The sequence below is a fragment of the Tachypleus tridentatus genome, chromosome 13 (genome assembly GCF_004210375.1).
Source record: "Tachypleus tridentatus isolate NWPU-2018 chromosome 13, ASM421037v1, whole genome shotgun sequence".
Lineage (NCBI taxonomy): Eukaryota > Metazoa > Arthropoda > Merostomata > Xiphosura > Limulidae > Tachypleus > Tachypleus tridentatus.
In genome coordinates, this window is record NC_134837.1 from 208,328,932 (window position 1) to 208,356,666 (window position 27,735).

General features: G+C 33.7%; 1 protein-coding gene and 1 long non-coding RNA gene across 4 annotated transcripts; one reads left to right on the forward strand and one right to left on the reverse strand.

Annotated features, from left to right (window-relative positions):
• Positions 1-241: 241 nt before the first annotated feature.
• On the reverse strand, positions 242-23,156 carry LOC143237343 (uncharacterized). 3 transcript variants are annotated; one of them, XM_076476488.1, is made up of 6 exons: positions 23,010-23,156; positions 9,205-9,453; positions 8,358-8,430; positions 3,573-3,938; positions 2,902-3,273; positions 242-1,353 (listed from the first exon to the last, which is right to left on the reverse strand). In XM_076476488.1, exons 2-6 carry the CDS (start codon positions 9,244-9,246, stop codon positions 1,085-1,087), a joined length of 1,122 nt encoding a protein of 373 aa, XP_076332603.1. In that variant the 5' UTR covers positions 9,247-9,453; positions 23,010-23,156; the 3' UTR covers positions 242-1,084. The 3 variants fall into 3 exon arrangements, with proteins under 3 accessions (XP_076332603.1, XP_076332604.1, XP_076332602.1); XM_076476489.1 differs by lacking the exon at positions 9,205-9,453 and having other exon boundaries at positions 23,010-23,146; XM_076476487.1 differs by lacking the exons at positions 9,205-9,453; positions 23,010-23,156 and adding an exon at positions 22,620-23,003.
• LOC143237344 (uncharacterized) lies at positions 14,385-18,587 on the forward strand. The gene is made up of 2 exons (XR_013020023.1): positions 14,385-15,499; positions 16,724-18,587. It is a non-coding gene; the product is annotated as an uncharacterized LOC143237344 (long non-coding RNA).
• Positions 23,157-27,735: the final 4,579 nt, after the last annotated feature.

Genomic DNA, 27,735 nt, shown 5'->3' on the forward strand with positions numbered 1-27,735 from the left:
ACATATTTGTCTGTGAATCAGACTTAGTTCATTGTTGAAACATTGTAGTTCTCAAGGTTTATCTAGTGTATTATTCTTTGTAATTGTATACTAATTTACATGTTTCTGACATACTATATGTAATAAGAGTTCCAAACTTTTATGGCAAAATTAGTAAAGGATAGAGCAAATAATCCTGAGAACTCTGTGATAAATTCGTGAAACTTCGACTACTCTGTCCTATAGAGGAATAGATCAAATGTTGTTTTTACGATGCCATTTTATTAAAATATCCAGAAAAGAAACCTTTGATTTGTTCTCAAACAACAGTAAGGTATACATTAGACCATTTTTGATATTTTAACAATATTGTCTTGAAGCATGAAGAAGGCAAATAGATGTCTTGTCAAAACTTCTAGTATGTTTCAACATTAATAAAACTCTCTCTCGTGTTTGTATTCTCAAGATGACTGGTATGGATATTACAACGTTAATTAAAATAAGCCACAGAACAACGTTTCCTCTTTCTTTTAACAATACATTTTTACTTTAAGTGGGTTTTTCGTCATTATGAATTATCTTTTTGTGTTTCTAAAAATGTTTTACAAGCTGAGTAAAAGATGGCGTGACCAAATAGTTTTTCGTACTTTATCTTTTTGTATTGAAATGATATGAATACATTTTAGAAAATTGCAAGTTAATTCACATTAATGGCATTCAAATAATAAAGTAATATTTTCAAATCTAGATTAAGATATAGAATTCAAACTTTAGGTGATACTAACATGAAAGGGTTAGAATAAAATATTGGTATTAATGTACTCGTTTTGTTTTTTCATTTGACATTTTGGGACACTGTAGTTCCCTTACCAAACAACAGTGTTCCAATATAATCAAGATCAAAACACGAAAACGTTTTTTGAGAAAAGCAAAAGTAGATGTTCGTAATAAATATACAAATAGATATTCATGATCACACAAACTTATTTAAGATTTAAATTTGACGAGCAATTTCCAGCCATTCTTACCAAAAGGGTAGTTGTCTCAATATATTCTTAACACCATTACAACATCAATGTCCCCAGATGTTGGACTTTTTATATATTTATTCATCATTATCATTTTTATATGACTCATCCTTCTCATCTTCCTCATTTGGCTCACCATCATCTTCTTCACTTGAATTATCCTCTTCTTCACTTGAATTATCCTCTTCTTCACTTGAATTATCTTCTTCTTCACTTGAATTATCCTCTTCTTCACTTGAATTATCCTCTTCTTTACTTGAATCTTTATCATCACCTTCTTCTTCTGCTTCAGCTTCATCATCATTTTCTGCTTCCCTACTATCTTCTGGTTTAGCTGCACTGTCATCTTCAACATAATTCACGGTGAAATAGTTCATCAATCATTAGATTAGAATTGTAACCTTACAACTTCTAAAGGTACAAGTACTTTGTTAGAAGCTTTAAAATCACATCAAGTTTACTTTAAGTAACTGTGACTTTAACCTGGACGGTTATTTATGTGCATGTAGGTTAAACAGAATTTTATTTTTACTTTAGAGAAGAGATGCAGAAGGAAGGTGAGCGCTGTGTACGTCACGTGGATCGAACCCGAAATTCTCATGTTTCTTTTTTTATGCCAAACTATTTTGACTAGAGGGGTAGTGTTTCTAACAATACATCCTGCTATAACTTTATTAACTGTTTCTTTTGAACCAATAAACAAGACTTAATGTTACTTTTATAACTCACCTACGGTGGTGACACTGTGTAGCCTAGTAAAACCATCATTGTGTCGAACCTCTGAGCAGGGGTTAAATTGAGGCTGAATGTTCTAAACGGTTTGGTTTCTTTTGAATTTCGCGCAAAGCTACATGAAGTCTATCAGTGCTAGTCGTCCCTAATTTAGCAGTGTAAGACTTAAGGGAAGGCAGTTAGTCATCACTATCCACCGTCAACGTTTGGGCTACTCTTTTAACAACGAATAGTGGGATTAACCGTTATATTATAACGCCCCCACGGCTGAAAGGGCGAGCATGTTTGGTGCGATGGGGATTCTAACCCGTGACCTTCAAATTACGAAGTCACCTAACCACTTGGCCATGCCGGGACGTTCGAAACAGAGTTCTGCCTATTGAGGTTTCACCAGAGTAATATTTCTCTCTTCTGACTGGAATGTCAAAAGAATCATAAAAGAGATTTACAACTCTTTCAAACCCAGTTAACCCTATCATATTTCCAGCACCTAGCTTTTATTACCAGTATTATTTTTGTTTTAATATTTTCATAAAACTTCCATTGTAATGTTTTTATTTTCAACACCATAATTACACCTCCTTTTCTGGGCTGTGTGAAGTATTTTTTATTTCTCAGTGGCTTCACTTTAGTTTATATACACTTATTCGAACTTGTGCTATATCATATAACAAGCCTTTGTTAACATACTATTTGTGTGTGTTTTTTTTATAGCAAAGGCACATGAGACTATCTGCTGAGCCTACCGAGGGGAACCGAATCCCTGATTGTAGCATTATAAATCCGTAGACTTACCGCTGTACTAGCTGGGATCTAACACACTGCTGTTCTTGGAAAAATACTTAAAATAAATCCAATAACATGAAATTAAATAACACTCTCAAATGATGAAAATCTATAACTTTTATGTACGTTGAAACAAGCGACACCATTAATTTAATATAATAAACTTAGTATTTCGAAAACTGTATATTTTCGAAGTCTCAGTTTAAGAGAGGTCCAGTTTAATCTAGACTTCGCTCAACTAGTTTCGGATAATTCTACTCATCATAAGTTACCCTGAACATAAGTTGAACAAAGAGATATAAGCTGGACTCATAGTGAAAAGTGTCACTCTGATGTAATATCATTAAAACAGTGTATAGTTCAAAGTAACTCTCACCTAGAACTACGTCCTCACATAGAGGATACTGCATGTTTCGACTACAGTCACCTTGGTGAAGTTCACCACTTAGCATGAAAATACACTTTTGTTCGGTGTCAAACTCTCCAGTCTCAAAAGACCACTCGTCACGATTGCCGATTACATTTTGGTTTACGTCCACCAGACGTGTGTCATACAAATATATTCCTATCCAGATTCGTGATTCACCGAATGAATAAAACCCAGCCAGTTGTTTAGCCAGTTCAGGAGTTTTGAGGACAGCAGCTTTCTTACCAACAAGTTCACAGACTTTTAGTATGGCTTTGTCACTCTTGACCAGTGTTGGATACAGTGTGTAACAGTTGTTGTTAACGCAGTATAAAAGTTTGGCTGTAAAAAACACAGAAAGTTTCGTTACTCTATATATAAATATGTCTTACATTTTGCTGATTTAACTTAAACATTCTGGTATAACAAGGACCTTCAACGACAATAGTTAGTATTAAGTTCTAAGTTATAAACCAGACAAAACAGAACAACATATCAAACTTCTGTATTAATCTGAAATAAACAATAACTACAATATCACACAAACGTTAGTGGTACAAATAATCCAATGAAAGATTTAAATTAATTTATAACTAATATGTTTTTCGTTACATTATACAAAGATATGTGCTTTAACATACCTTTAGGAATTTCACAGATTGGCCAACCATAGGTTTGTGGATCAGTTACTTCCCACTTGAAATTAGAAATTCTGTTCATTGCTACTTTTCCGTCCTCTACTGTTTGTGGTTGAGAAGTTCCCCAAAGATTAATAAAAGCTGAATTGTTTACTGTCTCTTCTTGAGACAGACCAAGCCACACTGGACTATCATCGGTTATTGTTCTGCTGGCCAAATCCATAAGGAACTTTGCCGTTTCTTCGTCAGAGGGTTTAGCCGGTGTCATTCCAAAATAAGGACAAAGTTTTGATGAATACGTGATCCAGAGGAATGTATTAGGTCCATACGTTTTTATGTTGTAGCATGTTGTGTTTGTGCAGTCCAAAACTATACAGAGCAGAAGCAATCAGGGAAAATAAAATATATGTTTGTAATAATTCTCCGATGTTGTTAGCTAGTGTTATTTTCCTATAAATCGACAACTGGAGAATGGAAAGTGAGAGAGTGCACTGGTTTTTGTTGTCAAGTCATTTGTACGTAGTTGTATTTAAATAGTGTGTTATAAACTCGGTTTCAGAATGTAAAATATTCATGATGTTTCAACATGAAAATCTGTCCATGTTCAATTTGATACCTTATGGACGACTAAAAACGCTTGTTTTATGTTGAATTTTAATTTTAACAAAAATTATGACAACCCTTCATTTCTTCCTATATAAGATGTGTACACTTCGAGACATGAATTTGTAGAATAGACGTAGGAGCGTTATTTATAAAAGAATTACGGGAAGTTATAAACAAAAAGATATGTTTAAAATTTTAAATGCTTTATTGAGATGTTGCTCGTTGACAAACGTGCTGCAATAGGACCCCATGGTTGGAGGAAGGAGGACCTATGATTTAAGTGTTGCTAACACCTCCTATACTACTGTGTAAGTACAACTATATTGTAACGTTATTTAAAGTATGTTATCGGATGTTTATTATAAAAATAAATAACTGTTGTATCATTTGGTTGATAGCTACATTGTTGATGCTGTATTAGTATTTGACTTTCACATAGTTAGACGAAATAAATGAAAATAAAACTACAGATAATAAAAGAAACTTGAATAGTTTTTACAGTAAAACATTTTTAATTTTTAAGATTCTTATTATCATGCTAGGGGCTCAGGATTTCATATTAGGATCAAAACACCTTCCAAGGACAAAAAAAAAGAATATTAGTTTGAATTTTTTAAGTATTATACGTTTAAAACTGACAACCATGAAAACAGGTATGTGAAAGTTGCGTCATTTCATGACTCTTCTGTTTTTTCTCTCTCCCTTTCCCAGTTTGGAGGTTTTTAGTATTGCAGCTAATATTTGGTAGAGAATGAAGCAAGGGAAATAAAAATAAAACAAAGACGGAAATAGAATAATACTGACCAACTAACAAAATAGAATAATACTGACCAACTGACAAAATAGAATAATACTTTCCAACTCACAAAATAGAATAATAATAATCACCTGACAAAATAGAATAATACTGACCAACTGACAAAATAGAATAATACTAACCAACTGACAAAGTAGAATAATAATAATCACCTGACAAAATAGAATAATACTGACCAACTGACAAAATAGAATAATACTGACCAACTGACAAAATAGAATAACACTAACCAACTAACAAAATAAAATAACACTGACCAACTGACAAAATAGAATAACACTGACCAACTGACAAAATAGAATAATACTGACCAACTGACAAAATAGAATAACACTAACCAACTAACAAAATAAAATAACACTAACCAACTCACAAAATAGAATAATACTGACCAACTGACAAAATAGAATAATACTAACCAACTGACAAAATAGAATAATACTAATCAACTGACAAAATAGAATAATACTAACCAACTTAAAAATAGAATAATACTGACCAACAGACAAAATAGAATAATACTAACCAACTGACAAAGTAGAATAATAATAATCACCTGACAAAATAGAATAATACTGACCAACTGACAAAATAGAATAATACTAACCAACTGACAAAGTAGAATAATAATAATCACCTGACAAAATAGAATAATACTGACCAACTGACAAAATAGAATAATACTGACCAACTGACAAAATAGAATAATACTGACCAACTGACAAAATAGAATAACACTAACCAACTAACAAAATAAAATAACACTGACCAACTGACAAAATAGAATAACACTGACCAACTGACAAAATAGAATAATACTGACCAACTGACAAAATAGAATAACACTAACCAACTAACAAAATAAAATAACACTGACCAACTGACAAAATAGAATAACACTGACCAACTGACAAAATAGAATAATACTAACCAACTGACAAAATAGAATAATACTGATCAACTGACAAAATAGAATAACACTGACCAACTAACAAAATAAAATAACACTGACCAACTGACAAAATAGAATAACACTGACCAACTGACAAAATAGAATAATACTAACCAACTGACAAAATAGAATAATACTGATCAACTGACAAAATAGAATAATACTAATCAACTGACAAAATAGAATAATACTGACCAACTGACAAAATAGAATAATACTAACCAACTGGCAAAATAGAATAATACTGGTCAACTGACAAAATAGAATAATACTAACCAACTGACAAAATTAAAGCTGTAAATGTGGTAATACAGTGTTGTACGGTTTATTTCGTGTAACGTAACCAGTTTCTCTGTATAGTAGTATTCTATTTTTAGTCTGAGAAAGATAGGACTGTATACATAACATGCATAATGACTTCAAACAATGGTTCCTATTACAACTATTATTGATCCCGTAGGATTCAGCTGCTTTCTAGTTAAAGTGGTTAAAGCACAGAAACAATAATAATAATCAATTCAGTTTCTGCATATTGATATCATGTAACTATATGAATAGCTGTGATGTTAAGATGTTCATGTTTGTCCCGCCATTCAATAAGATATATAACACAATGTAAAAAATGTTTACTTCTTCTTGTTCCTGGGCAGAAAGTATTATTTCTCAATTGCTTGTTCCTAAAGTAAATGGAGAAGACCTATTTTTCTCTTCAAACCTTTGCTCTTGTGATCTGGGTAATGAAATTTTCAAATTTACTCATTTTCCAGAACATTCCAAGTAGATTCAGTGCTGAATAGCTGATAGAAAATTTTCTCAAAGTTAAGAATTTTCAAGAAGAGAGAAAGCAGTCATCCTCAGAAGAGAGCAGCAAATCAGAAAAGGAGGTAGATGTTGAAGATCCAGATTACAATTTCAGAGGTGCAGTTGGTGAGAGAAACCCATGTTATCCCAATCAAAGAGATCTCAATGACTTGATCAGAGAGCTTGGTCTAACAAAGTTGAATGCCGAGCTTTTGACATCTAGGCTCAAGCAATGGGATTTGGTAGATAAAAGTTTTTAAGTCGCAAGACAGAGGAAGCGTCACCGACATTTTTCAAGCTTTTTCACTCGTCAAGATGAGTTCTGCTTCTGTCACAATGTATCCAGTCTTTGCGAGGAAATTAGAATTGTCTTTAACCCGAACGCGTTGCGCCTCTTTATTCATAGCTCATCCAGAAGCTTCAAAGCTTTGCTGCTCCATAACGGGAATAAGTATCCGTTTCTTCCCCTGGCTCATTCTGTGCACCTCAACAGCGTCAAGACCTTGTTAAAAGCCTTGAAGTATGATGAGTATAGCTGGGAGGTTATCGGAGACTTCAAAATGGTGGCATTTCCGATGGGTCTCCAAGAAGGTTTTACCAAGTTTCCCTGTTATCTTTGCCATTGGGCCAGCAGGTACACTGAAGCGCACTACAACAGGAAGCAGTGACCACAACAGACCAACTTCTCTGTGGGGAGCACAATGTCAAGTGTGAGCCATTTGTGGACATCCAGAAGGTGTTCCCACCACTGCACATAAAATTGTGTCTTATGAAACAATTTGTTATAGCTATTGTTAAAGAGTCTGCAGCCTTTAAGTATCTTTGAGAGTTTTTCCTCAAGCTGTCTGAAGCAAAGGTCAGAGCTGGTGTCTTCGTTGGACCACAAATAAAGAAGATCCTGGAGTGCTCAGAATTCCCCAAAAAGCTCAGTAGGAATGGAAAAAACCTTGGGGCAGCTTTATCGCAGTTGTTCGGGGCTTCTTGGGCAATCACAAGGCCGAAACTTATGTGAAACTGGTTGAGGGTCTGGTGAAGAACTACGGCAAAATGGGCTGCAGGATATAATCTCAAGGAGAATATAGTAGCATACTCAGAGGAGCAAGGCGAGCGCTTCCACCAATATATACTGGACTTTGAACGCCGCTACCAAGGAGCGTATAACGAAAACATGATGGGAGACAATATCTAGGGGCTGATGCATGAAAGTGATTTTACATTACAGTCGCAAATCTCGAAGAATCACTCATTTCTAAACATTTTTGTATAACTTTAGTATAAATACATGTAAATTTTGATTCATATGTTGTTTTATTCAGACCTAATGTAAATGAAAATGTGCAAATTTGCCAGATTTTACATAGAAAATAGGTTAATTTCTAAATTTCATTATCCAGGTCACAAAAGCAAAGTTTGAAGGGAATAATGGCCATTTTCTGTACTTTTACAGCATAAGCAATTAAAAAATAACACATACTATCCAGGAACAAAATTTGTGTCCCATAGTGTAACTATTGTCTAAATAATATACTAAAAATATATCTCATTTTAAATCTATGTACAGAAATTACTATAGTGTATGTTGAAATTTCTCTAAAAGAACAGATAAACTTACCTTCTAAACGTTCCTTGATTTCTTCCTCAGTACTTTGTGTTTGTATAAAAGCTAAGAGCGAACATAGCAGTTGCTGTGTGATTGAAAGAAAGAACTGGAGTTATTATATATACATGTACTGGGAACGAAACTAAAGCGACACATATACAAATAATGACATACAAATATCCAACTATTTTTATTTTTTTAAGAACCATAAATATTCTAATACTAGTTACAGTCTATCTTAATAGAGAGTAGGTAGGAGGTATGGGCTAGAAACTGATTTCAAAATATAAAATTTTCTCTAATTGCATTACAAAATGTCCATATTTTCATATAAAACGAGGTAATGTTTTTTACCTTATACATTCACTAACAAGAATGATAAGGGCCTGGCATGCCCTAGCGCGTTAAGGCGTGCGCTTCGTAATCTGAGGGTCGCGGGTTCGCGCCCGAGTCGTGCCAAACATGCTCGCCCTCCCAGCCGTGGGGGCGTTATAATGTGACGGTCAATCCCACTATTCGTTGGTAAAAGAGTAGCCCAAGAGTTGGCGGTGGGTGGTGATGACTAGCTGCCTTCCCTCTAGTCTTACACTGATAAATTAGGGACGGCTAGCACAGATAGCCCTCGAGTAGCTTTGTGCGAAATTCCAAAAACCAAGAATGATAGATATTTTTAAAAAAATAATACTATAATGCTTTCCTCTGATACGTTTAAATATTTTAACAATTTATCTCTCTACATTGTTTTTGTCTGATTCTTTTAACTGTTTTAACAATATTACACTATAATGTTTTTCACTGACAATTTTAAACTCATGGTATAATATTTCACAAATGTAGAAACTGTCAGTAGTGTACTTACACATAAAATTACGACTTGACATATGACTTTTCCCATCTTCATTTACGATCTAGTAATCTCCTGCAGGAGTTTGAATCAGCTCCTCATAGCTTGGTAGCCTTTTCAACTCAGACCTTTTTTAAATGGTTGTTGAAATAATATAATGATTTTTTCTGTAGGCCGAGCCTTACTTGTTAAGAGTATCTGTTTGAGGGCGTGGACTACTTCTGTCAAATCAGCTTCTCTCTGAATCAATCGTCATGGCATCATCTTATTGGATGAAAAATTATAGTTGGATGTAACAAAACATGAGGCAGTTGGTAACATAAAACGATGGCAGTTGGTATAGACAGCTAAGAAGTGGTATCACTTAAACGTAACTTCAATAAATCAAACGCGAACTTTTATTTTAAACCTCGTATAAAGCTTGAACAGTATTTGCTGGCGATTAGCCTTTCCAGATATGGTTACTGAAAGAGCTATGAACATGAGAAGAAGAAGTAAAGAATATCAGTATGTGGTAAGGACTAGCTGGAGGACCCCTGTCACCTTGTTCAGTAGAGATTGTATAAAGTTCGTGCTAATTAGAAGCACTTCTACGACAAGCAAGCCAATGTTCAACGTTTTAAGGTTGGATAGACAAGAACAAACTCACTCTAGAGTAGAAACTAATTTTTAATGTGATCGATATAGTGGACTATAATGTGAAAGTGGACGGGAAGCCCAAGATCTGCCATGCCAGTATGTTGAAGTGATACTTCGAGAGGGAAGAAAACTTAATGGATGCAGCTGTTAACGAACAGACGAGCGATACATATCCAAAAGACGATGATTTTGTCATAGAAGATGAAGAGTCATTAGACTGGGTGGAGATGAGACATACAAGGATATCAACATCAGTTAAAAACTGCCTGGGAAGTAAAAGAAAGAGTTGCAATATCTTCTACTCGAGTAACCAGATGTTTTCACAGATAGATCAAGGAAGACAGACCTGGTGCAACACAAGATAGAGACCATAACCAAGAATCCATTAAAAGTTAAGCCTTGTCACATGTCTTATACAATGACAGACCTGCTTAAGCAAGAAGTTGAAGTATTGTCAAAGATGGAATCAATAAGCCTTCGAATTAGGCTATTGTTCACCAGTCGTGATCGTGAAGAAGATGAGTGGATCAAACAGCTTTTGCATAGATTTACAGAAGCTGGACTTCAGGACGAAATTTAATTCTGAATTCATGAATGACCCAGAGATTATCGTGGTGAAACTAGGTGGGGCCAAGTTCTCTACGGAATCGACCTAAGTAAAAGTTATTTGCAGATCCTGATCAGGAAGTGAAAGAGACATCAGTCTTTGTGACACCAGAAGGATGCCACCAGTTTAAGAGGATGCTGTTTGAGTTAACTAGCTCAGCACTAATCCTCAGCCACAAGATGAAGAAGATGTTACACACCATCAAGATTGAGCATTATATTGACGACACTTTGATGTACACAGGGAAGGCTACCTAAAGAAACACAGCAGTTTAGAGTGAGGGCACAGGGTGTGATCATCAGACCGTCTGGGTTCTGCATTGGTTATTCTGTGCTGGATTTCATTGGGCAAAAGGTGGGTAACAAACAAATAACCATGAAAGAGGAAACGCTAACCTACATGCAAGATGCACTAACTTTGACAACCTAGCAGTAAGTAAGATCCTTCCTAGTGTTGGCAGGATATTACAGAAAGTTCATCTCAGACTGTGTTAAAGTCGATGTGCCACTGAATGACCTGATTAAGACAGGCAAACCCAACAAGATTAAGTGAAAACAACCACAACATATGGCATTCCAGAAGTTTAAGAAGAAGGTGAAAAGTTTATTTCTCATTACTTAGAATGCCAGACATCAAGAAACAGTTCATTGTTCATGTGAAACCGTTGAACATTGGAATTGGAGATGTACCTCTGCAAGAACATGTAAACAGATTGTTTCCTGTAATGATAAGAAATACCCTGAGATCAAACGGGCTGTCTGGTTATCATATTTGTCCTCCAAACATTCCAGAACTACCCCTGTGGGAAGGAGTTCATCATCAACACGGACCATCAGCTTCTTAAAAAAGATTAAAATCGACAGTGTTAAGATCACGAGTTCAGAGTTGTGCCTCAAGAACTACTGGGGACTGCAGTGAGGCCATCAAGGGGGGCTGCAAATGTTGACGCAGAGTACATGAGTCGACTTTTCGAGTAAACATTTTTCCCTATTGTATGAAAAATAGTTTAAATGTTTTACTTGAAGAGAGCCTTTTTGTTAGATACACACGACTGTTTCATTATAAATCTGATATCAGAATTGCCATTTAGATAGTTTTACAGTGTTAAATTTAGTTCTTTTCAGAAGCGATCAAAAGAGTGTTATGTAACTAAAACAACCTGCAGGAGACACTTCTGTTTGTTTGTTTTTGAATTTCGTGCAAAGCTACAAGAGCGAGTCGTCCCTAATTTAGTGGTGTAAGAGTGGGTTACTCTTTTACCAACGAATAATGGGATTGACCGTCACATTATAATGCCACTACAGCTGAAAGGGCGAGCATGTTTGGTGTGACGAGGATTCGAGCCCGCTATCCTCAGATTACGAGCCGAATGCCTTAACCACCTGGCCATGCCGGGCCTCACACTTCTGTTATTAACAGAAGTTTAAAGATTTTCTACTTTCTGTAGTTTGGACCTTGGTAGTTAAAACTATCACATACTTTCAGTGGATGTGCTCTACTAGACCTGTACCAGGTTTTAAGGCAATACATTAAGAAATACATAAGATATAAAATATCAAATTTTGATTCGGTATTTCCCCTTTTTTATTTCCGCCGAAAGTACGGAAACTATGACTGAAAAAACACACTTTTATGGATTTTTAAAGAAAATTATTATGCAGATAAATTTTTAAAATTCTACAATTTGGTGTCAACTTTGGTCTAATATAAGCCACATCTGTAAAGTTATTCAACAAAAACTGCTCAAATTTGTTTTAAAAAATTGTGCAGGCGTGCGATGACAAGAAACTGTTAATCTAGATTCCATGGCGTTAGCTATTAACACCGGTTCAAAGAGGAAAGCTACTACCATATATTTTAAGTAATCTAGTTGATTATACAAAGTACATATCTGTTCCGAATAATAGGGTTGCGATCCTAAAGCTAACTTTGGTTACTGTAGAGTGTCATTTTCTTGTCGTGGTTTGACAAAAAAGTCATGATATCTAGTAAACTCACCTTAGGTATGAAAAAAAGAAGAAGAATATATTTCAACGAAATCTTTAACCAATTTCTCCCTAACTCAATTTATTATCTCAATATGAAAGTGTGAAGGCTGTAGTTTAGTATATTCCACTAACTGCGTACATAATACTTTGTAATAAATAAGTAGATTGAACAACTAAACATAGCTTGACTGTGTGGGAAATCAAATGGGTTTTACTACATTTTGTAATATTATATGGTTAGGTTTGTGTTTCATCTTACGTTATCTACTTTCAACACGTAAGCATGCTACATTGATTGTGAAAAACTTTTGTTAAATTAGTAGATAAATATTTTTCAGTACTGGATGAAAATGTAAGTAGTTTTAATGACACATTCTTTCTAGGCCATTTATAACAAGTAAGACAGTTCAGGTTTCTAAGTTCCTTCCTCTTGGCGCTATAGTTGTCACATATTCTTTCCTATATGTTGTCTTTTTTGCTAGCTTGCGTGACAAACAAGTGCGCTCATGCAGGTGCGCATTCAGGTGGATAATTAATAATACGAAGTTCCCACTTAGTATGTGTGCACAATTTCAGGTTTGTAGGTTCTTTCCTCTTAGAACTATAACAGTTACACATAAAACAGACACGCCCTTTTATTATTATACATTTTTTTCGTGATTTCTCATTATTTTTACATACACGATTTTTACACGATTATTGAAACACGGGAATTACCACGTACTAAGCCTTTTTAATAATTGGCCGGGAACGAAAGAGACTGAAAATAAATCCAAAAGTCGACATCAAATTCATTAAACACTCTAAAAAAAATAACTGTCAACTTTAATGCAATTCAAGGTAACCTGTATAATCACATTATTCGTTGTTAAAGGAGTATCCCAAGAGTTGGCGGTGGGTGGTGATGATTAACTGTCTTTCCTCAAGTCTCACACTTAAATTAGGAACAGATAGCGCAGATAGCCTTCGTGCAGCTTTGTGCGAAACTCAAATCAAACAATAATTAAGATAATGAAAATTTTAGTATAGTTTGCACTCAACCTTATCTGAAGGCGCTATCTCACACATGGAATACACGTGGTTTTATAGTAAAGCTGCAATGTTGATGTTTGGTATTGACCACGAAGCTACACTGAAGGCTATCTGTGCTCTGCTTAGCACGGGTATCAATCAAAACCCGGTTTATAGCCATTGACGTACAAAGACATGCAGCTGTGCTACTAGGTGACGATACTTTGTTGAAGATAGCCATATTGTAAGACAACAAGCTCTCGTCTTTGTGACGAGGATATCTCATGAAAGGCTAGTTATCAATATCACTGATTACTTTCGATTTAGACCCGTCAGACAAAGTGTGTGTGTGTGTGTGTATGTGTGTTTTCTTATAGCAAACCCACTTTGGGCTATCTGCTGAGTCCATCGATGGAAATCGAACCCCTAATTTTAGGGTTGTAAATCCGTAGACTGACCGTTGTACCAGCGGGGGACCCGTTAGACGATTGTTGTCCAAATAACTCCCAGTCCCCATCAATAAAAAGTCCATTTCAAATAATACAACCAGCTATTTAGCAAGTTTCAGGAGTTTTAGGGATAACAGCTCTTCCAAGTTCACAGAATTTATCACCTTTGTCACGCTGGACAAGTGTTAGATACACATTACAGCAGGAAATGTCGGCAGAAAAATACACATACATTTGTTTATTGTTCAAACAATGATGTTTTCGATAAAGTCAACTTTGACAACAATACTGTTATTGTTGTGATGTGTAGACATACAATGGATTCGGCAGATATTGTCACAGAATCAACCAAGTAGATAATTATGTTATAAATATTAATTACAAGTGAAGGAAAAATATAATTCTATATGAAAGTAGGCTTTACTTGTTCGAGAACCATCATAAACAAAACTAATGTTTTTATCTATTATTCAAGAAAAAAGAAATATATCATAAGGACATACTGGTTTGTTATTGTTTGATTGTAACAACAAACTAAAGGTTATTGTTGATAAGATATTTTTATCAAAGTTTTGTTTTATGCGTAACTTTATCCACGTGATACACCTACGCCGCCTTTGCTTGAATAATAAAAGTATTAGAAATGTAACTGTAGAAACCCTTCAGAGCTTAACAGTCACAAGACCGACGAAGTGAAAGCTTATGAAATGTGTTCCGTGTAATTACACAGCTGCTATACAGAGTCGGAGTTGTACATCTCGCAGAACTGAATGTTCAAGTAACTAAATATTGGGAAATAATGTAATTTATCATGAAAAAGAACCAGTTGTTTCTTAAACTATTGTTCAGTTCTTCCTAACCATCTAGTTCCTCAGGTGGTCTTGAACGATATTTTTTATTTCAAAATTTAACCTTTATTACCGAACACGTTGTATATTGTAATTGTTGATTTTCCACGGAATGATACGGTTACAGGAAGGTTCCAGAATCTTTCTTTATTTTGTACCTTTCGTTCGCATACTTGTTTAACCGTTCACATATAACACAACAATATACTCCATCGCATATTTGTTTAAACTTTCACATATAACTCAACAATATACTCCATCGCATATTTGTTTAGCCGTTCACATATAACTCAACGATAGATTACCTCGCCTATTTGTTTAACCGTTCACATATAACTCAACGATATACTCCACCGCATATTTGTTTAAACGTTTACATAGAACTCAACAATATACTCCAGTAACATAAAATTTTTATTACAAAACAAAGCCATTATAAGTGAAATATATTTTTCTTTCATGGATTATTTAGACGAAATATTTACGACGAAACTAACTAGACAGAAATTGCCGTACCGACCGATAAAAACAGTCATGAGCTTATAAGAAAACAGTTATAGCGCCGATATGACGATTACTGAACGTTCAACGTTTATGTAATTTCTAAGATATATATTTTGCAAATCTGGGGACGTAAGGTAGGCATAATATCAGGCGGCGGAGGCAACAATGTTTCTGTTAAGGCAGGTGGGCGAGAGAAACAAGCGCGACGTCGACAGAAGGGCCGTTTCAGGACTTGGCAGAAATCTATGGAACTAAATGCCATGGGTAAACAGAGGTTAATGTTTTTAGATATGGAGTATTAATTGTGTTTCTCAGCCGTGCAAACAGTGACGTAATTTTTATAGATGTGGAGTATTGTTTACGTTTTCCAGCCGTATAAATAATCACTAATTTTTCAAGATATGGAGTGTTGTTTGTGTTTCATAGCCATGTAAACGGTGACCTAACATTTACAGAAACAGGGTATTGTTTGTGTTTCATAGCTGTGTAAACAGTGACTAATGTTTCAAGATATAGAGACTTGTTACTGTTTTGCAGCCGTATAAACAGTGACTAATTTTTATAGATATTGAGTATTGTTTGTGTTTCAGAGCCGTGCAAACGGTGACCTAATATTTACCCATATGAAGCATTGTTTGTCTTTTCCAGCCATGTAAACAGTGACTAATTTTTATATATATGGAGTATCATGTTTTACAGTTTTGTAAACAGTGACTAATTTGTATAAATATTGAGTACTGTTTGTATTTTGAAGCCGTGTACACAGTGACTAATGTTTTTTAGTTATGGGGTATTGTATGTGTTTTACAGCCGTGTAAACAGTGGCTAGTCTTTTATAAATATGAAGTACTGTTTGTGTTTCAGAGCCTTGTAAACGGTGACCTAATTTATATCGATATGAAGTATTGTTTATCTTCTGCAGCTCTGTAAACAGTGACTAACTTGTATTGATGTGGAGTATTGTATGAAGTTGACAGCCGTGTAAACAGTGACTAATTTTTATAGATGTGGAGTATTGTTTGTATTTACAGCTGTGTTAACAGAAACTAATCTTTATAACTATAGAGTATAATTTCTATAGATAGAAAGTATTGTTCGTGTTTCACAGCCGTGTAAACGGTGACCTAATTTTTATCTATATGGAGTATTGTTTCTGTTTTAGAGCTGTATAAACAATAACTTTTATAGATGTGGAGTGTTGTTTAAATTTGGCAGCCGTGTAAACAGACTAATTGTTATAGATATGGATTATTGTTTGTGTTTTACAGACTGTAAACAGAGACTAATTTTTATAGATATTGAGTATTGTTTGTATTTTGCAGTCGTGTAAACACTGACTAATTTTTATAACTATGGAGTATTATTTGTGTATTCCAGTCGCATAAACAGTTATTAATTTTTATAGATATGAAGTATTGTTTGTGTTTTACAGTCTTGTAAACGGTGACCTAATTTTTATCTATATGGAATATTGTTTGTGTTTTACAGCTATGTAAACAGGGACTTACTGTTACAGATGTGGAGTATTGTATGTATTTACTGCTGTGTCAACAGGACTAATTTTTGTAAATGTGGAGTATTGTATGTATTTACTGCTGTGTCAACAGGACTAATTTTTGTAAATGTGGAGTATTGTTTACGTTTTACAGCCGTATAAAATATAACTATTGTTTCTAGATATTGAGTATTGTTTGTGTTTCATAGCCATGTAAACGGTGACCTAATTTTTATCGATATGGAGTATTGTTTATGTTTCGCAGCTATGTAAACAGTGACCTACTGTTACAGATGTGGAGTATTGTATGTATTTACTGCTGTGTTAACAGAGACTAATTTTTTTAGATAGGAGTATGGTTTGTGTTTTACAGCAGTGAAAACACTGTCGTAACTTTTATAGATGTGAAGTGTTTTTTTCGTTTTACAGCCGTATAAACAATAACTATTGTTTCTAGATATTGAGTATTGTTTGTGTTTCATAGCCATGTAAACGGTGACCTAATTTTAATAGATATGGAGTATTGTTTGTGTATCATAGCAATACAAACGGTGACCCAAATTTTATAGATATTGAGTATTGTTTTGTTTCACAGCCGTGAAAATGGTGACCTAAATTTTATCGATATGAAGTATTGTGTGTGTTTTGCTGCCATATAAACACTTACTAATTTTTAGAGACGTGGAGTATTGTTTATATTTTACGGCCGTGAAACCTTGACTAATTTTAAAAGATATGGAGTATTGTTTGTCTTTTACAGGCGTCTAAACCGTGACAAATATTTGTATATTTGTATATATGTAGTATTGTTTCTGTTTTGCAGCCGTATAAACAGTTACTAATTTTTATAGATATGAATATTGTTTGTGTTTCATAGCCGTGTAAACAGTGACCTAATTTTTATCGATATGAAGTATTGTTTGTATTTTGCAGCTCTGTAAACAGTGACTAATTTTTATAGATGTGGAGTATTGTTTGTAATTGACAGCCGTGTAAACAGGGACTAATTTTTATCGATAGAAAGTATTGTTTGTGTTTTACAGCCTTGTAAAGTGTGTCTAATTTTTAGAGATATTGGGTATTGTTTGTGTTTTAGAGCCGTGTAAACAGTGAGTACTTTTTATTAATATGGAGTATTGTTTGTGTTACACATCCGTGTGAACGGTGACCTACTTTTTATCGATATGAAGTATTGTTTCCTTTTCCTTGCTCTGTAAACAGTGACTAATTTTTATAGAATGTAGTATTGTTTGTAATTGACAGCCGTGTAAACAGTGACTAATTTTTTTAGATGTGTTGTATTGTTTGTGTTTTTCAGTCGTATAAACAGTGACTAATTTTCAGAGATATGAAGTATTGTTTGTATTTCACAGCCGTGTAAACGGTGACCTAATTTTTATCAATAGGAAGTATTGTTTGTGTTTTGCAGCCCTGTAAAGACTGACTAATTTTTATTGATGTGGAGTATTGTTTGTAATTGACAGTTGTGTAAACAGTGAGTAATTTTTATAGATGTGGAGTATTGTTTGTGTTTCACAACTGTGTAAACAGTGATCTATTTTTTACCGATATAAAGTAATGTTTTGTTGCCATGTAAACAGTTACTAATTTTTATAGATGTGGAGTATTGTTTATATTGTAAAGCCGTGTAAATGGTGACCTGTTTTTAGAGATATGGAGTATTGTTTGTGTTTTACAGCTATGTAAACAGAGACTAACTGTTACAGATGTGGAGTATTTTTTTGTGTTTACAGCTGTGTAAAGAGTGGCTAATTTTTATTGATGTGTAGATTATTTGTGTTTTACAGTTATGTAAACTCTATGGGACAATAAGTAATAAAAGTATTAGGTCTAGGACTTGTTGTTGGCAGCGGGTAGTGTTAATTATTTGCCTTCCCCTTTTGTCTATCACTGTAAAATTATGCACTTTTGTGGACGGCCCCTGAATATTTTTGACTAAAATTCAATAAAGAAACGAATTATAATTTGTTTAAATATTTCTACATATTCTACAGTTTTGTACTTACTATCAGGATAAAGTTTTCTACTGAATGTATTTTCTGGAATCAGATTAAACAAATTCTTATTGTCAAAAACAGAAATATTAAACTATGACTAATATCTTATAGATACAGGTTAAAAGCAAACTCTCAGGTCTTTGATCATCTTATCACTAAGTAAGTTAAAAATCAAATGAACTATTTTGACTTGTGTATTATTACTATAACTATGGAATGTGATATGTGTGATGTTTCTTTAACCATCGTACATTGTTAATATGTTCAGTTTTAACAACGAGTATACAATTAATATGTTGAAACGCTTTAAAGGATTGAATATGATTACAGTTTATTCCGATATAGCTGAATCGAAGCAACGTAAACTCACTGTGTCCCAGTTTGTCAGTAAGATGAGAGGACCCATGTTTATTATTGATACTGTCTGATCACTTGACTTACTCCAGAAAATACGATAATCACAATTTCTGATATAAGTATTGACTTAAGACGTCTACTGCGTAAATAGCATTGATACTTGAAACATGTTAGCATCAGGAATATTTAACCTGAAATACACTCAATGAAATACATGGAGGTAAAGTACCGGAATAAGGGCGAACAATAAGCAACTTTAGTCTCTTATGGCCTTTGGTCAATAGAGATGTTAGATTTTATAGAGATAACACCCAAACAGTTGAATATAAAGAAAACACACGAGTCTCATCCTACTTCAACCTTGATTAGGAAAAAACTATTGTTTGATTAATAGATAATAAAACAGTTTTCAACACTCTATGAAAATATACTTAGTACTAACGACATATTGTTTTTATGCTATTTATTAGAACTGAGACAAAATTTGGTCGTAAAATAAGTGATTCAAATTTCATGAACCAAAAATTCATTTTAATTTTTTAGTACTGTTCAATATACTTATTACTGTTTAATAATACACACGAAATAAATGTGTAATTGCTCACACAAACTTTATTTAAAATACATTAATAAATTGAATGTTTGTTTCTAGACAAGATTTTTTACTGCACATTTCTGACGCCGCCTACAATTTTCTTCTGCTCAGCTTTGTGACATCGTTTCTATGACAAGCTTTTGCCGTTCTCTTGTTCGTTATTATCATGTTATGCGTCACATTAGACATCTTCATCAGACTTGTAGACATCGTCTTTATTAGACGTCTTGTCAAGATCTTTTGTTTCACAATCATCTTCAACTTTATTCATGAAATAGTTCACAAATTATTGAATAAGAACTGTAGCCTTCCAGTTTCTAAAAGTACAACCACTTTGTGAGAAACTTTAAAAACGCATCAAGATTACGTTAAGTAACTGTGACTTTAACCTGGACGGCTGTTTATGTGCCTGTGGGTTAAACAGGGTTTTATTTGTTTGGTTATTCAATTTCGCACAAAGGTGAAGAGAAACTAAGAACACTGTGGACGTCACAGAAATCGAACACTAAATTTTCGAGTTGCAAGTCTTCTAGATTATTGCTGTGATACCGGGGGTCAAAGGGTCAATTGGTTTGGTTTGTTTTGAATTTGGCGCAAAGCTACACGAGGGCTATCTGCGCTAGCCATCCATTATTTAGCAGTGTAAGACTAGAGGGAAGGCAGCTAGTCATCACCACCCACCTCCAACTCTTGGGCTACTCTTTTATCAACGTATTATGGGATTGACCGTCACATTATAATGCTCTGACAGCTTAAAGGGCGAGCATGTTTAGTGTGACGGGGATTCAAACTTGCGACCCTCGGATTGCCTTAACCATCTAACCATGCCGGGCCAAAGGGTCAGTTATAACCATAACTGTTTTAAACTAGCGACTAAGAGACGATAGTCACTTCAACAACACGTTCTGCAACAAGTGCCTCGACACTTTTTTTTTCTTAATCGAAAATTTTTATAACGCACCAACAATGATGACAATGTGTAGTTTGATTAGCATAATCACGTATCGAACTTCTTACAAGGGACTAAACTGGGACTGGAGAGTTCGAAACAATGTTCTGCCTCTTGATAATTTGCGCCATTACTATTTCTAGTCTAGTGATTTAAATGTCAAAGTGGATCCCAAAAGGGAGTTGCACTTCTTTCACAATCCCAGTTTAACCATTGCTGCAAGTTCTTCAATCCCAAAATTAGGTTAGGCCTTACTCTACTTATAATGAAAATACTTAATATTCTACATTATTAAACAATTTTTAAACAGAGGCATCTGTCCCATTTTGAAATACTTGGGAGTAAATATTAATTCTTATAGGAATTAGGCGAGGGAACCACCAAGTACCAAAACATTCTTGTAAAAATACTTATTTGAATCGTAATACCAGTTTCAATTGAACACATCTCTTTGATGTTAGTTTACTTACAGGCTTTAGTGTTAACTTTAGAACACTTCAAAATGTATGCAGCTGAATCTCAAGAACCTATTGTTATATACACTGATCACAGCTCACTGTTGTTTTTGAACTAAATGATGAACAAAAATAGAACTGTTAACTACAAGAGTAGGATGTGAGGATATTCCATGTCAAGGGTGTTGATAATTATAGTACTGATGCACATTAATGTGATACGTAATTTTATGACCGTAAGGTTATTTGTGTTGATTGTGTTATGTAGTGCCATGGTTACTGAAGTTGTATAGTCTTTTGACACTGTGTGTTATTGTATTGTTCACAATGTATATAAATAATATATTAGTTTATAATATATAAATAATATATTAGATTAATATTAGTTAATAATATATATAAATAATACGTTAGATTAATCTTAGTTTATAATATATATAAATAATATATTAGTTTAAAGTCGTTCAACAGCAATTTTTAATTTTTTTTTAAAGTTGTGAGATTGTTTACTATTATATATATTTTTATACTATCGATATTTTTGTAAGTTAAATTTATATTTAGAAATGTACATAATTTATACTGTTACATCTGTATAAAGATATTTCTGCCTATTTACTAAAGTTGTAAAAGATTCTCGAGCGTAAGAATCAATAATGTACGTGTGTATGCAAACGCTAGTGTGTAGTCAGTATTGTTGTAAAGGCTGGAATTTGTAGAAACTCTTTCACGCCAATAAAACGTAATCAATGCGATGCGCCAAAAGACAGTTTCTATTATTGGTTTGCTGTTTTGTATACTATAAATTTTGAAAGACGTAACTGTAATTAACATTTATTAATCGGGAACTTCGGATATTTGATCAGAAACGTTTATAGATTTCGAGAATTACAAATAATTTACCTGCAACAGACTACTATAGGATGTTAGTATTTTTACGAAGACATTATACAGGGTGTTCGGAAAGTCACTGTGTAGTTTTGTCTGTTAATAAATAAAAAAGTGCACAGTGACTTTCCGAACACCCTGTATAACTAGAGCGATGAAAAACTCACGTGTGATCAGCGAAGAGCTAGCTAGCTACCCGTTATGTAAATTGTACCTATATCAACTCAAAATTATTCCGCTTATCATGAACTCTCGATAAGATATCCATTTCCAAACCAGGTAGAACACTTAATATTGTTTGTAAGTTTGTAAAACATTTGTACATAAATTATTATACGTTATAACCACTTTTATAAATTGTATTATTGTTTGTATATTAAAATATATAGGCAACTATAAAAAATTTACACATATTGACATTTAATTAACTTTTAGACATAAATTAAAATTTAGCTAAGTTTTAGGCTCTTTGAAAACTCATTATGTAACATCATAAATTGGAGGTTCGTCCGAGATAAATCGTAATATGTAACAACTCTCATTGGTAAATAAATTTTAAAAATCAAATATCAAATTCACAAATTAATCAACATACTTCTCACAAATTAGGCTATATTTAGTACTTACGTCAATATTTCGAGTTAAAACCATGTTTAAAACCAAAGACACTATATCCGTTCCGAAACGCAGCCCGGCATGGTCGGGTGGATAAGACACTCGACTCGTAATCTGAGGGTTGCAAGTTCGAATCCTCGTCACACCAAACATGCTCGCCCTTTCAGCCGTGGGGGCATTATAATGTTACGGTCATTACCACTAGTCGTTGATAAAAGAGTAGCCCAACAGGTGGCGGTGGGTGATGATGACTAGCTGCCTTCCCTCTAGTCTCACACTGCAAAATTAGGAACGTCTAGAGCAGATAGCCCACCTGTAGCTTTGCGCGAATTTCAAAACAAACCAAACTATAAGCCAAGTAATTTATTCGATTGTATTATGAGAATAACAATCACCCCATACTTCTAGTAAACTTTAAAATTCTCGACTCCGGACTTGTTCTGGATAGTTTGTGGTGGCCTTCAATAATTTAAATGGTTCTTACAGAGTTTATGCAGCAAAAGCTCCAAACGTTTATGACTTTGATTTTAAGCTTACGGAGGTTAGCGCAAATAACCCGAGGGAAACCTTCCTAGAAGTTCCACAAACATAAACAACCCTGCTCTGCCCTCTAGAGGATTATATCAAATGTTCCTTTCACGTTGCTACTGTATTAATTTAAGTAATAGCAGCAGAAACGAAAGTTTTGATTGTGGGTTGAATAACAAGTTAAAATTCAGGCTAGTTTTAATTTCTTATTAATATCTTATGACGCCCACACCTTTTTTTTCCTTTTTCAAGTATAATTTCTCTAAGAAATTACGATTCATGACACTTTTAATTTTTTAATCAATATTTTATGACGCCCCCATCTTTTTTGCTTTCTAAATTATAATAAAATTATAAACAGTCATTTATTTATTTTCGATTTGCAAATGCAAAAATATAAAATTAATACGGTTTTGTATTGACCTATTTTACATATAATAATGTTATTACTTTAATATCTGAGTAACTGATTTTAGAAGAAAAAACATTTTTTAATCTTTCCCAACATAAACATTATTTTGCAAATTGTGTAAGAGATGGCGCCACCAAATTGTTTTTCTTATTTTATATTTCTGTAAATAACTGGTAAAAGTTTTAGAAAATTACAACTAAATTCATATTAATGGCATTTAAATAACAAAGCAGTGTTTTCGAATTTAGGCTTAAGAGAGAGAATTGAAACCTTAATTGAAATTACATGGAAGGGATTTGTTCAATTAGAACATATTATAACTTTGCATAATTTTACTTTACCATTTTACAAAGGTTGTTCCAATATAATTACAATGAAGGCACGGAAATGTTTATTAATAAATTAAAACATGACAATACAAAATAATAAATTTTAAATCGCTTTTGTTAAACATTATAAGTTGATAGACAATTTCCCGCCTCCAAAGAATAATAATTGAGATTTCAGCGACATCTATAAACCATTCGAATAGTTGATCGTTTGTTATCTCAAGATGAAAGTATGAAGGCTAAAGTTTAGTGGATTCCGTTAATTGCATATATAACACACTGTAACAAACAAATATATTGAAAAGTAAGTGTAGTTTCACTGTGCAGGAAATAAAATGGGTTTTTCTACATTTTATAATATTTCATCTTAAGTTATCTACTTTTAATACGTAAATATGCTATATTAATTAGGAAAACTAAGTTAGTAGATAATAAAACAGATTTCACTACTTGGTGAAAATATACTTCCTATAAACGAAATGTTGCTTGCTGGCCATTTGTTGTTAAATAAGCAGTCTGACTGTTACACCCACCACTATACTGGTACAGGTATGTTGATGATACAATTGTTGGATTCACATCTACAGAACATACACTTGGTTTTTTTCAGTCACGTTAACTCTATACACTCCAACATTAAGTTCAGCTGAGATCAGGAGAAAACTAACCAAACAGTATTTCTTATCCCCAAGATCACTGGAACTGATAGACAATTCAAAACAGAAATCCACAGAAAAATCACCCATACTGGATTATACATTCCCTGGGACATCAGCACGTGAAACAAAACAAAAACTCAACATACTAAGAAACCAAATAAACACAGCCACAAAACTATGTTCACCAGATAAAATTAATGATGAAATAAACAAAATAAAACAACACTTCGTCAACATCAACAAATTTCCATTAAAAACCGTTCAAAAAATTATACACACACACACCTAAACCAACAACAATAAATCCCAAGATACAACAAACTACAGAACCTTATACTGCTACATACCATATGTTCGTGACATCAGCGAAAAAATAACCAACATTTGGAAAAAAAAAACTTATAATAAAACACAACATTCCAGTAAACACCAAATATATTCACAAAACAGGTACAAAACCAAAGTCCATACCATGTAAAAACTACACTGACAAACACAACACCAACATGATTTATAAAATACAATGCAACAACTGCCACGATTTCTATATTGGAGAAACAAGCAGAAAAATGGAAACCAGACTCTAAGAACACACACACACACAAACACCTTCACACGTTTTAGAACACTGCAAATCAAATAATCACAGCATAATCATAAAAAACACCAAAATATTAAGTAAGGAAACAAATATGAACAAACGCAGAATCAAAGAAGCCCTACTTATAAAGCAACTAATAACCAAAATTAAACCAATATAAAGGAACATCTTTATATCTATAATAATAAATAAACTAACATCTAACTGCAACGCCCCCTACAATCCCGTACCCCTGATACTCTCGTCCCTAAGATATGTGTCCGGCAACGGTCAGTTGCAAACTCTCTCTTTGTTAACTTGGAGATGACCTAAGAAGGTCAAAACGTTGTTCTGTGCTTTATTAGTTAAAGTATTAATACCCATATCAGCCGTTCTGAAATACATTCTTGATCACCACGCATTAAAGAAACATAAAAATAATCCAAAAAGAGGAATATAATTATTTATCTTTTGCCTTCGAATTGTAAACACAGCAAAAATATTTATATATGTATATATATAAATCCATTTTAAGACAATTTTTAACAAGTTGTTAATTTTATGCAGAGAAAAATCATTCTGGTGAAACATAAGAATTAAACTCGACCATAAAAATAGAGATTCTTATAGAACAGTTCACACAACGGGAAAAATTAAAATGTTTTTAAAACAAATTTCACTATTAAATATTTGAAGTGAAAAAAATGTATTTTAAACAAAAAAGAACAAATTCGAAAAGGGCCCGAGGTTGCGGGTTCGAGTCCCCGTCGCACCATACATGCTCAAAATTTCAGCAATAGGGCGTTATAACGTGTCGCTCAATCCCAATATTCATTGTTAAAAGAATAGCCCAAGATTTGGCGGTGGGTGATGATGACTAGTTGCCTTCCCTCTAGTCTTGTACTGTTCATTTAGGGACGGCTAGCGCAGATAGTCCTCTTGTAGCTTTGCGCGAAATTCAAGCCAAACCAAACCATAATCTATCGGCAAACCTCCGACTAAAATGAACAAAATATATAATAGAAACATTATTGCAGTTAGATATTCCAATCTAAAGTTCCTTCTGTACACAGTTGTGTGTCATGGTACTAACTAGCACTCACTAAAGGAGCTCCGAACTAGAGTAAATCCTGCAATTTTTATGTCTGTTAGATATTCTAAACATTCAAAGTTCTATCAAAATAAATAATAGAATACTGTCTCTACACTTTGATGGTTTCGCTACGACATACATAATCGTGAAATTTTATTTATAGGTTAGTTAAACATCCTACATATGACACAGCGATCCCTCAAAATCAATAGATTGGACTTTTTATCTTCATGTTTTCGGCACAAAATACAATAATTTCGAGATTTTTTTGTATACTTTGCAATTATTTGTACCAAATCCTATTCACATAATGCTTAAATGATGTCTCTTTCCACTTGTTTTTAAATAAACAAAGAAATTAGGTGAATGAAATTTATTGTCAATATATTTAACATGTTAACATACAAAGTATAATTATAACAACAATCATAAAGAAAATACATTCTCATCAATTGAAATTAAAAATAAAATATGTAAAGAAGAACATTTACGTATAAGGAATAAAGAGAGATAAAGGTCGAGCGTGAAAATTAATAATTCATTATTTCATTATTAATATACATGTATAATTAATATACTTATTTGTTAATACTAAACTTAAGTTTTTCACTTTCATCTTATAAATCACATTAAGGGTGGAAGAGACGGGCTCCCTGGTTGCATGTGTCAGTGAACTAACACCGCCAGAAACCGCTGGTAGTCAGAGGACAAATAGCATATTGTGCAGCTTTGTGTTTTATTACAAACAAAGAAATCGAAGACGTGCTGCTAGGTGAAAAACAAATCCATGATATTGGGATAAGATATGTTCATGATTGATGACACACATTTTGCAGTGATGGAATCGGTAATAACGGTGATGCTTGTTAATGATTATTATATTATTAAGAAGTAAAATAAGGGTTAGTACACAGTGGGAAAGAAATAATAATCAGTCAGGTACGCATTTTTATTTTAAATGGAAGTTCGGGAATATCCCACTAAAAAAGGGATTCCCCCCCTGTCGGGAGTATCACATGTATGAAATATGGCGGACAACAATTATAATGGGGTTTGTTTGTTTTTTAATTTCGCGCAAACTACACGAGGGCTATCTGCGCTAACCGTCCCTAATTTAGTAGCTTAAAACTAGAGGGAAGGCAGCTTGTCATCACCACCCACCGCCAACACTTGGACTACTCTTTTACCAACGAATAGTGGGACGTCACATTATAACACCCCCACGGCCGAAAGGACGAGCATGTTTGGTGCGACAGGGATTCGAACTCGCGACCCTCAGATAACGAGTCGAACCCACCTAACCATGCAGGGACGTTATATAATGTGGACTATTTTTGTTGTCACTCATAAAACAAAATCTTCATGCACTATTGTCATCATTTGGTGAACAAACTAAATACAAAATAAATGTAAATAATTCAACACATTGGAAATTTTTCGAGAGGAAAACTGTAAATAAATGCGGTAATTCTCTACTTATTTCTCATACATTATCACAGTTATCTCATGATTTAATATTATATTATC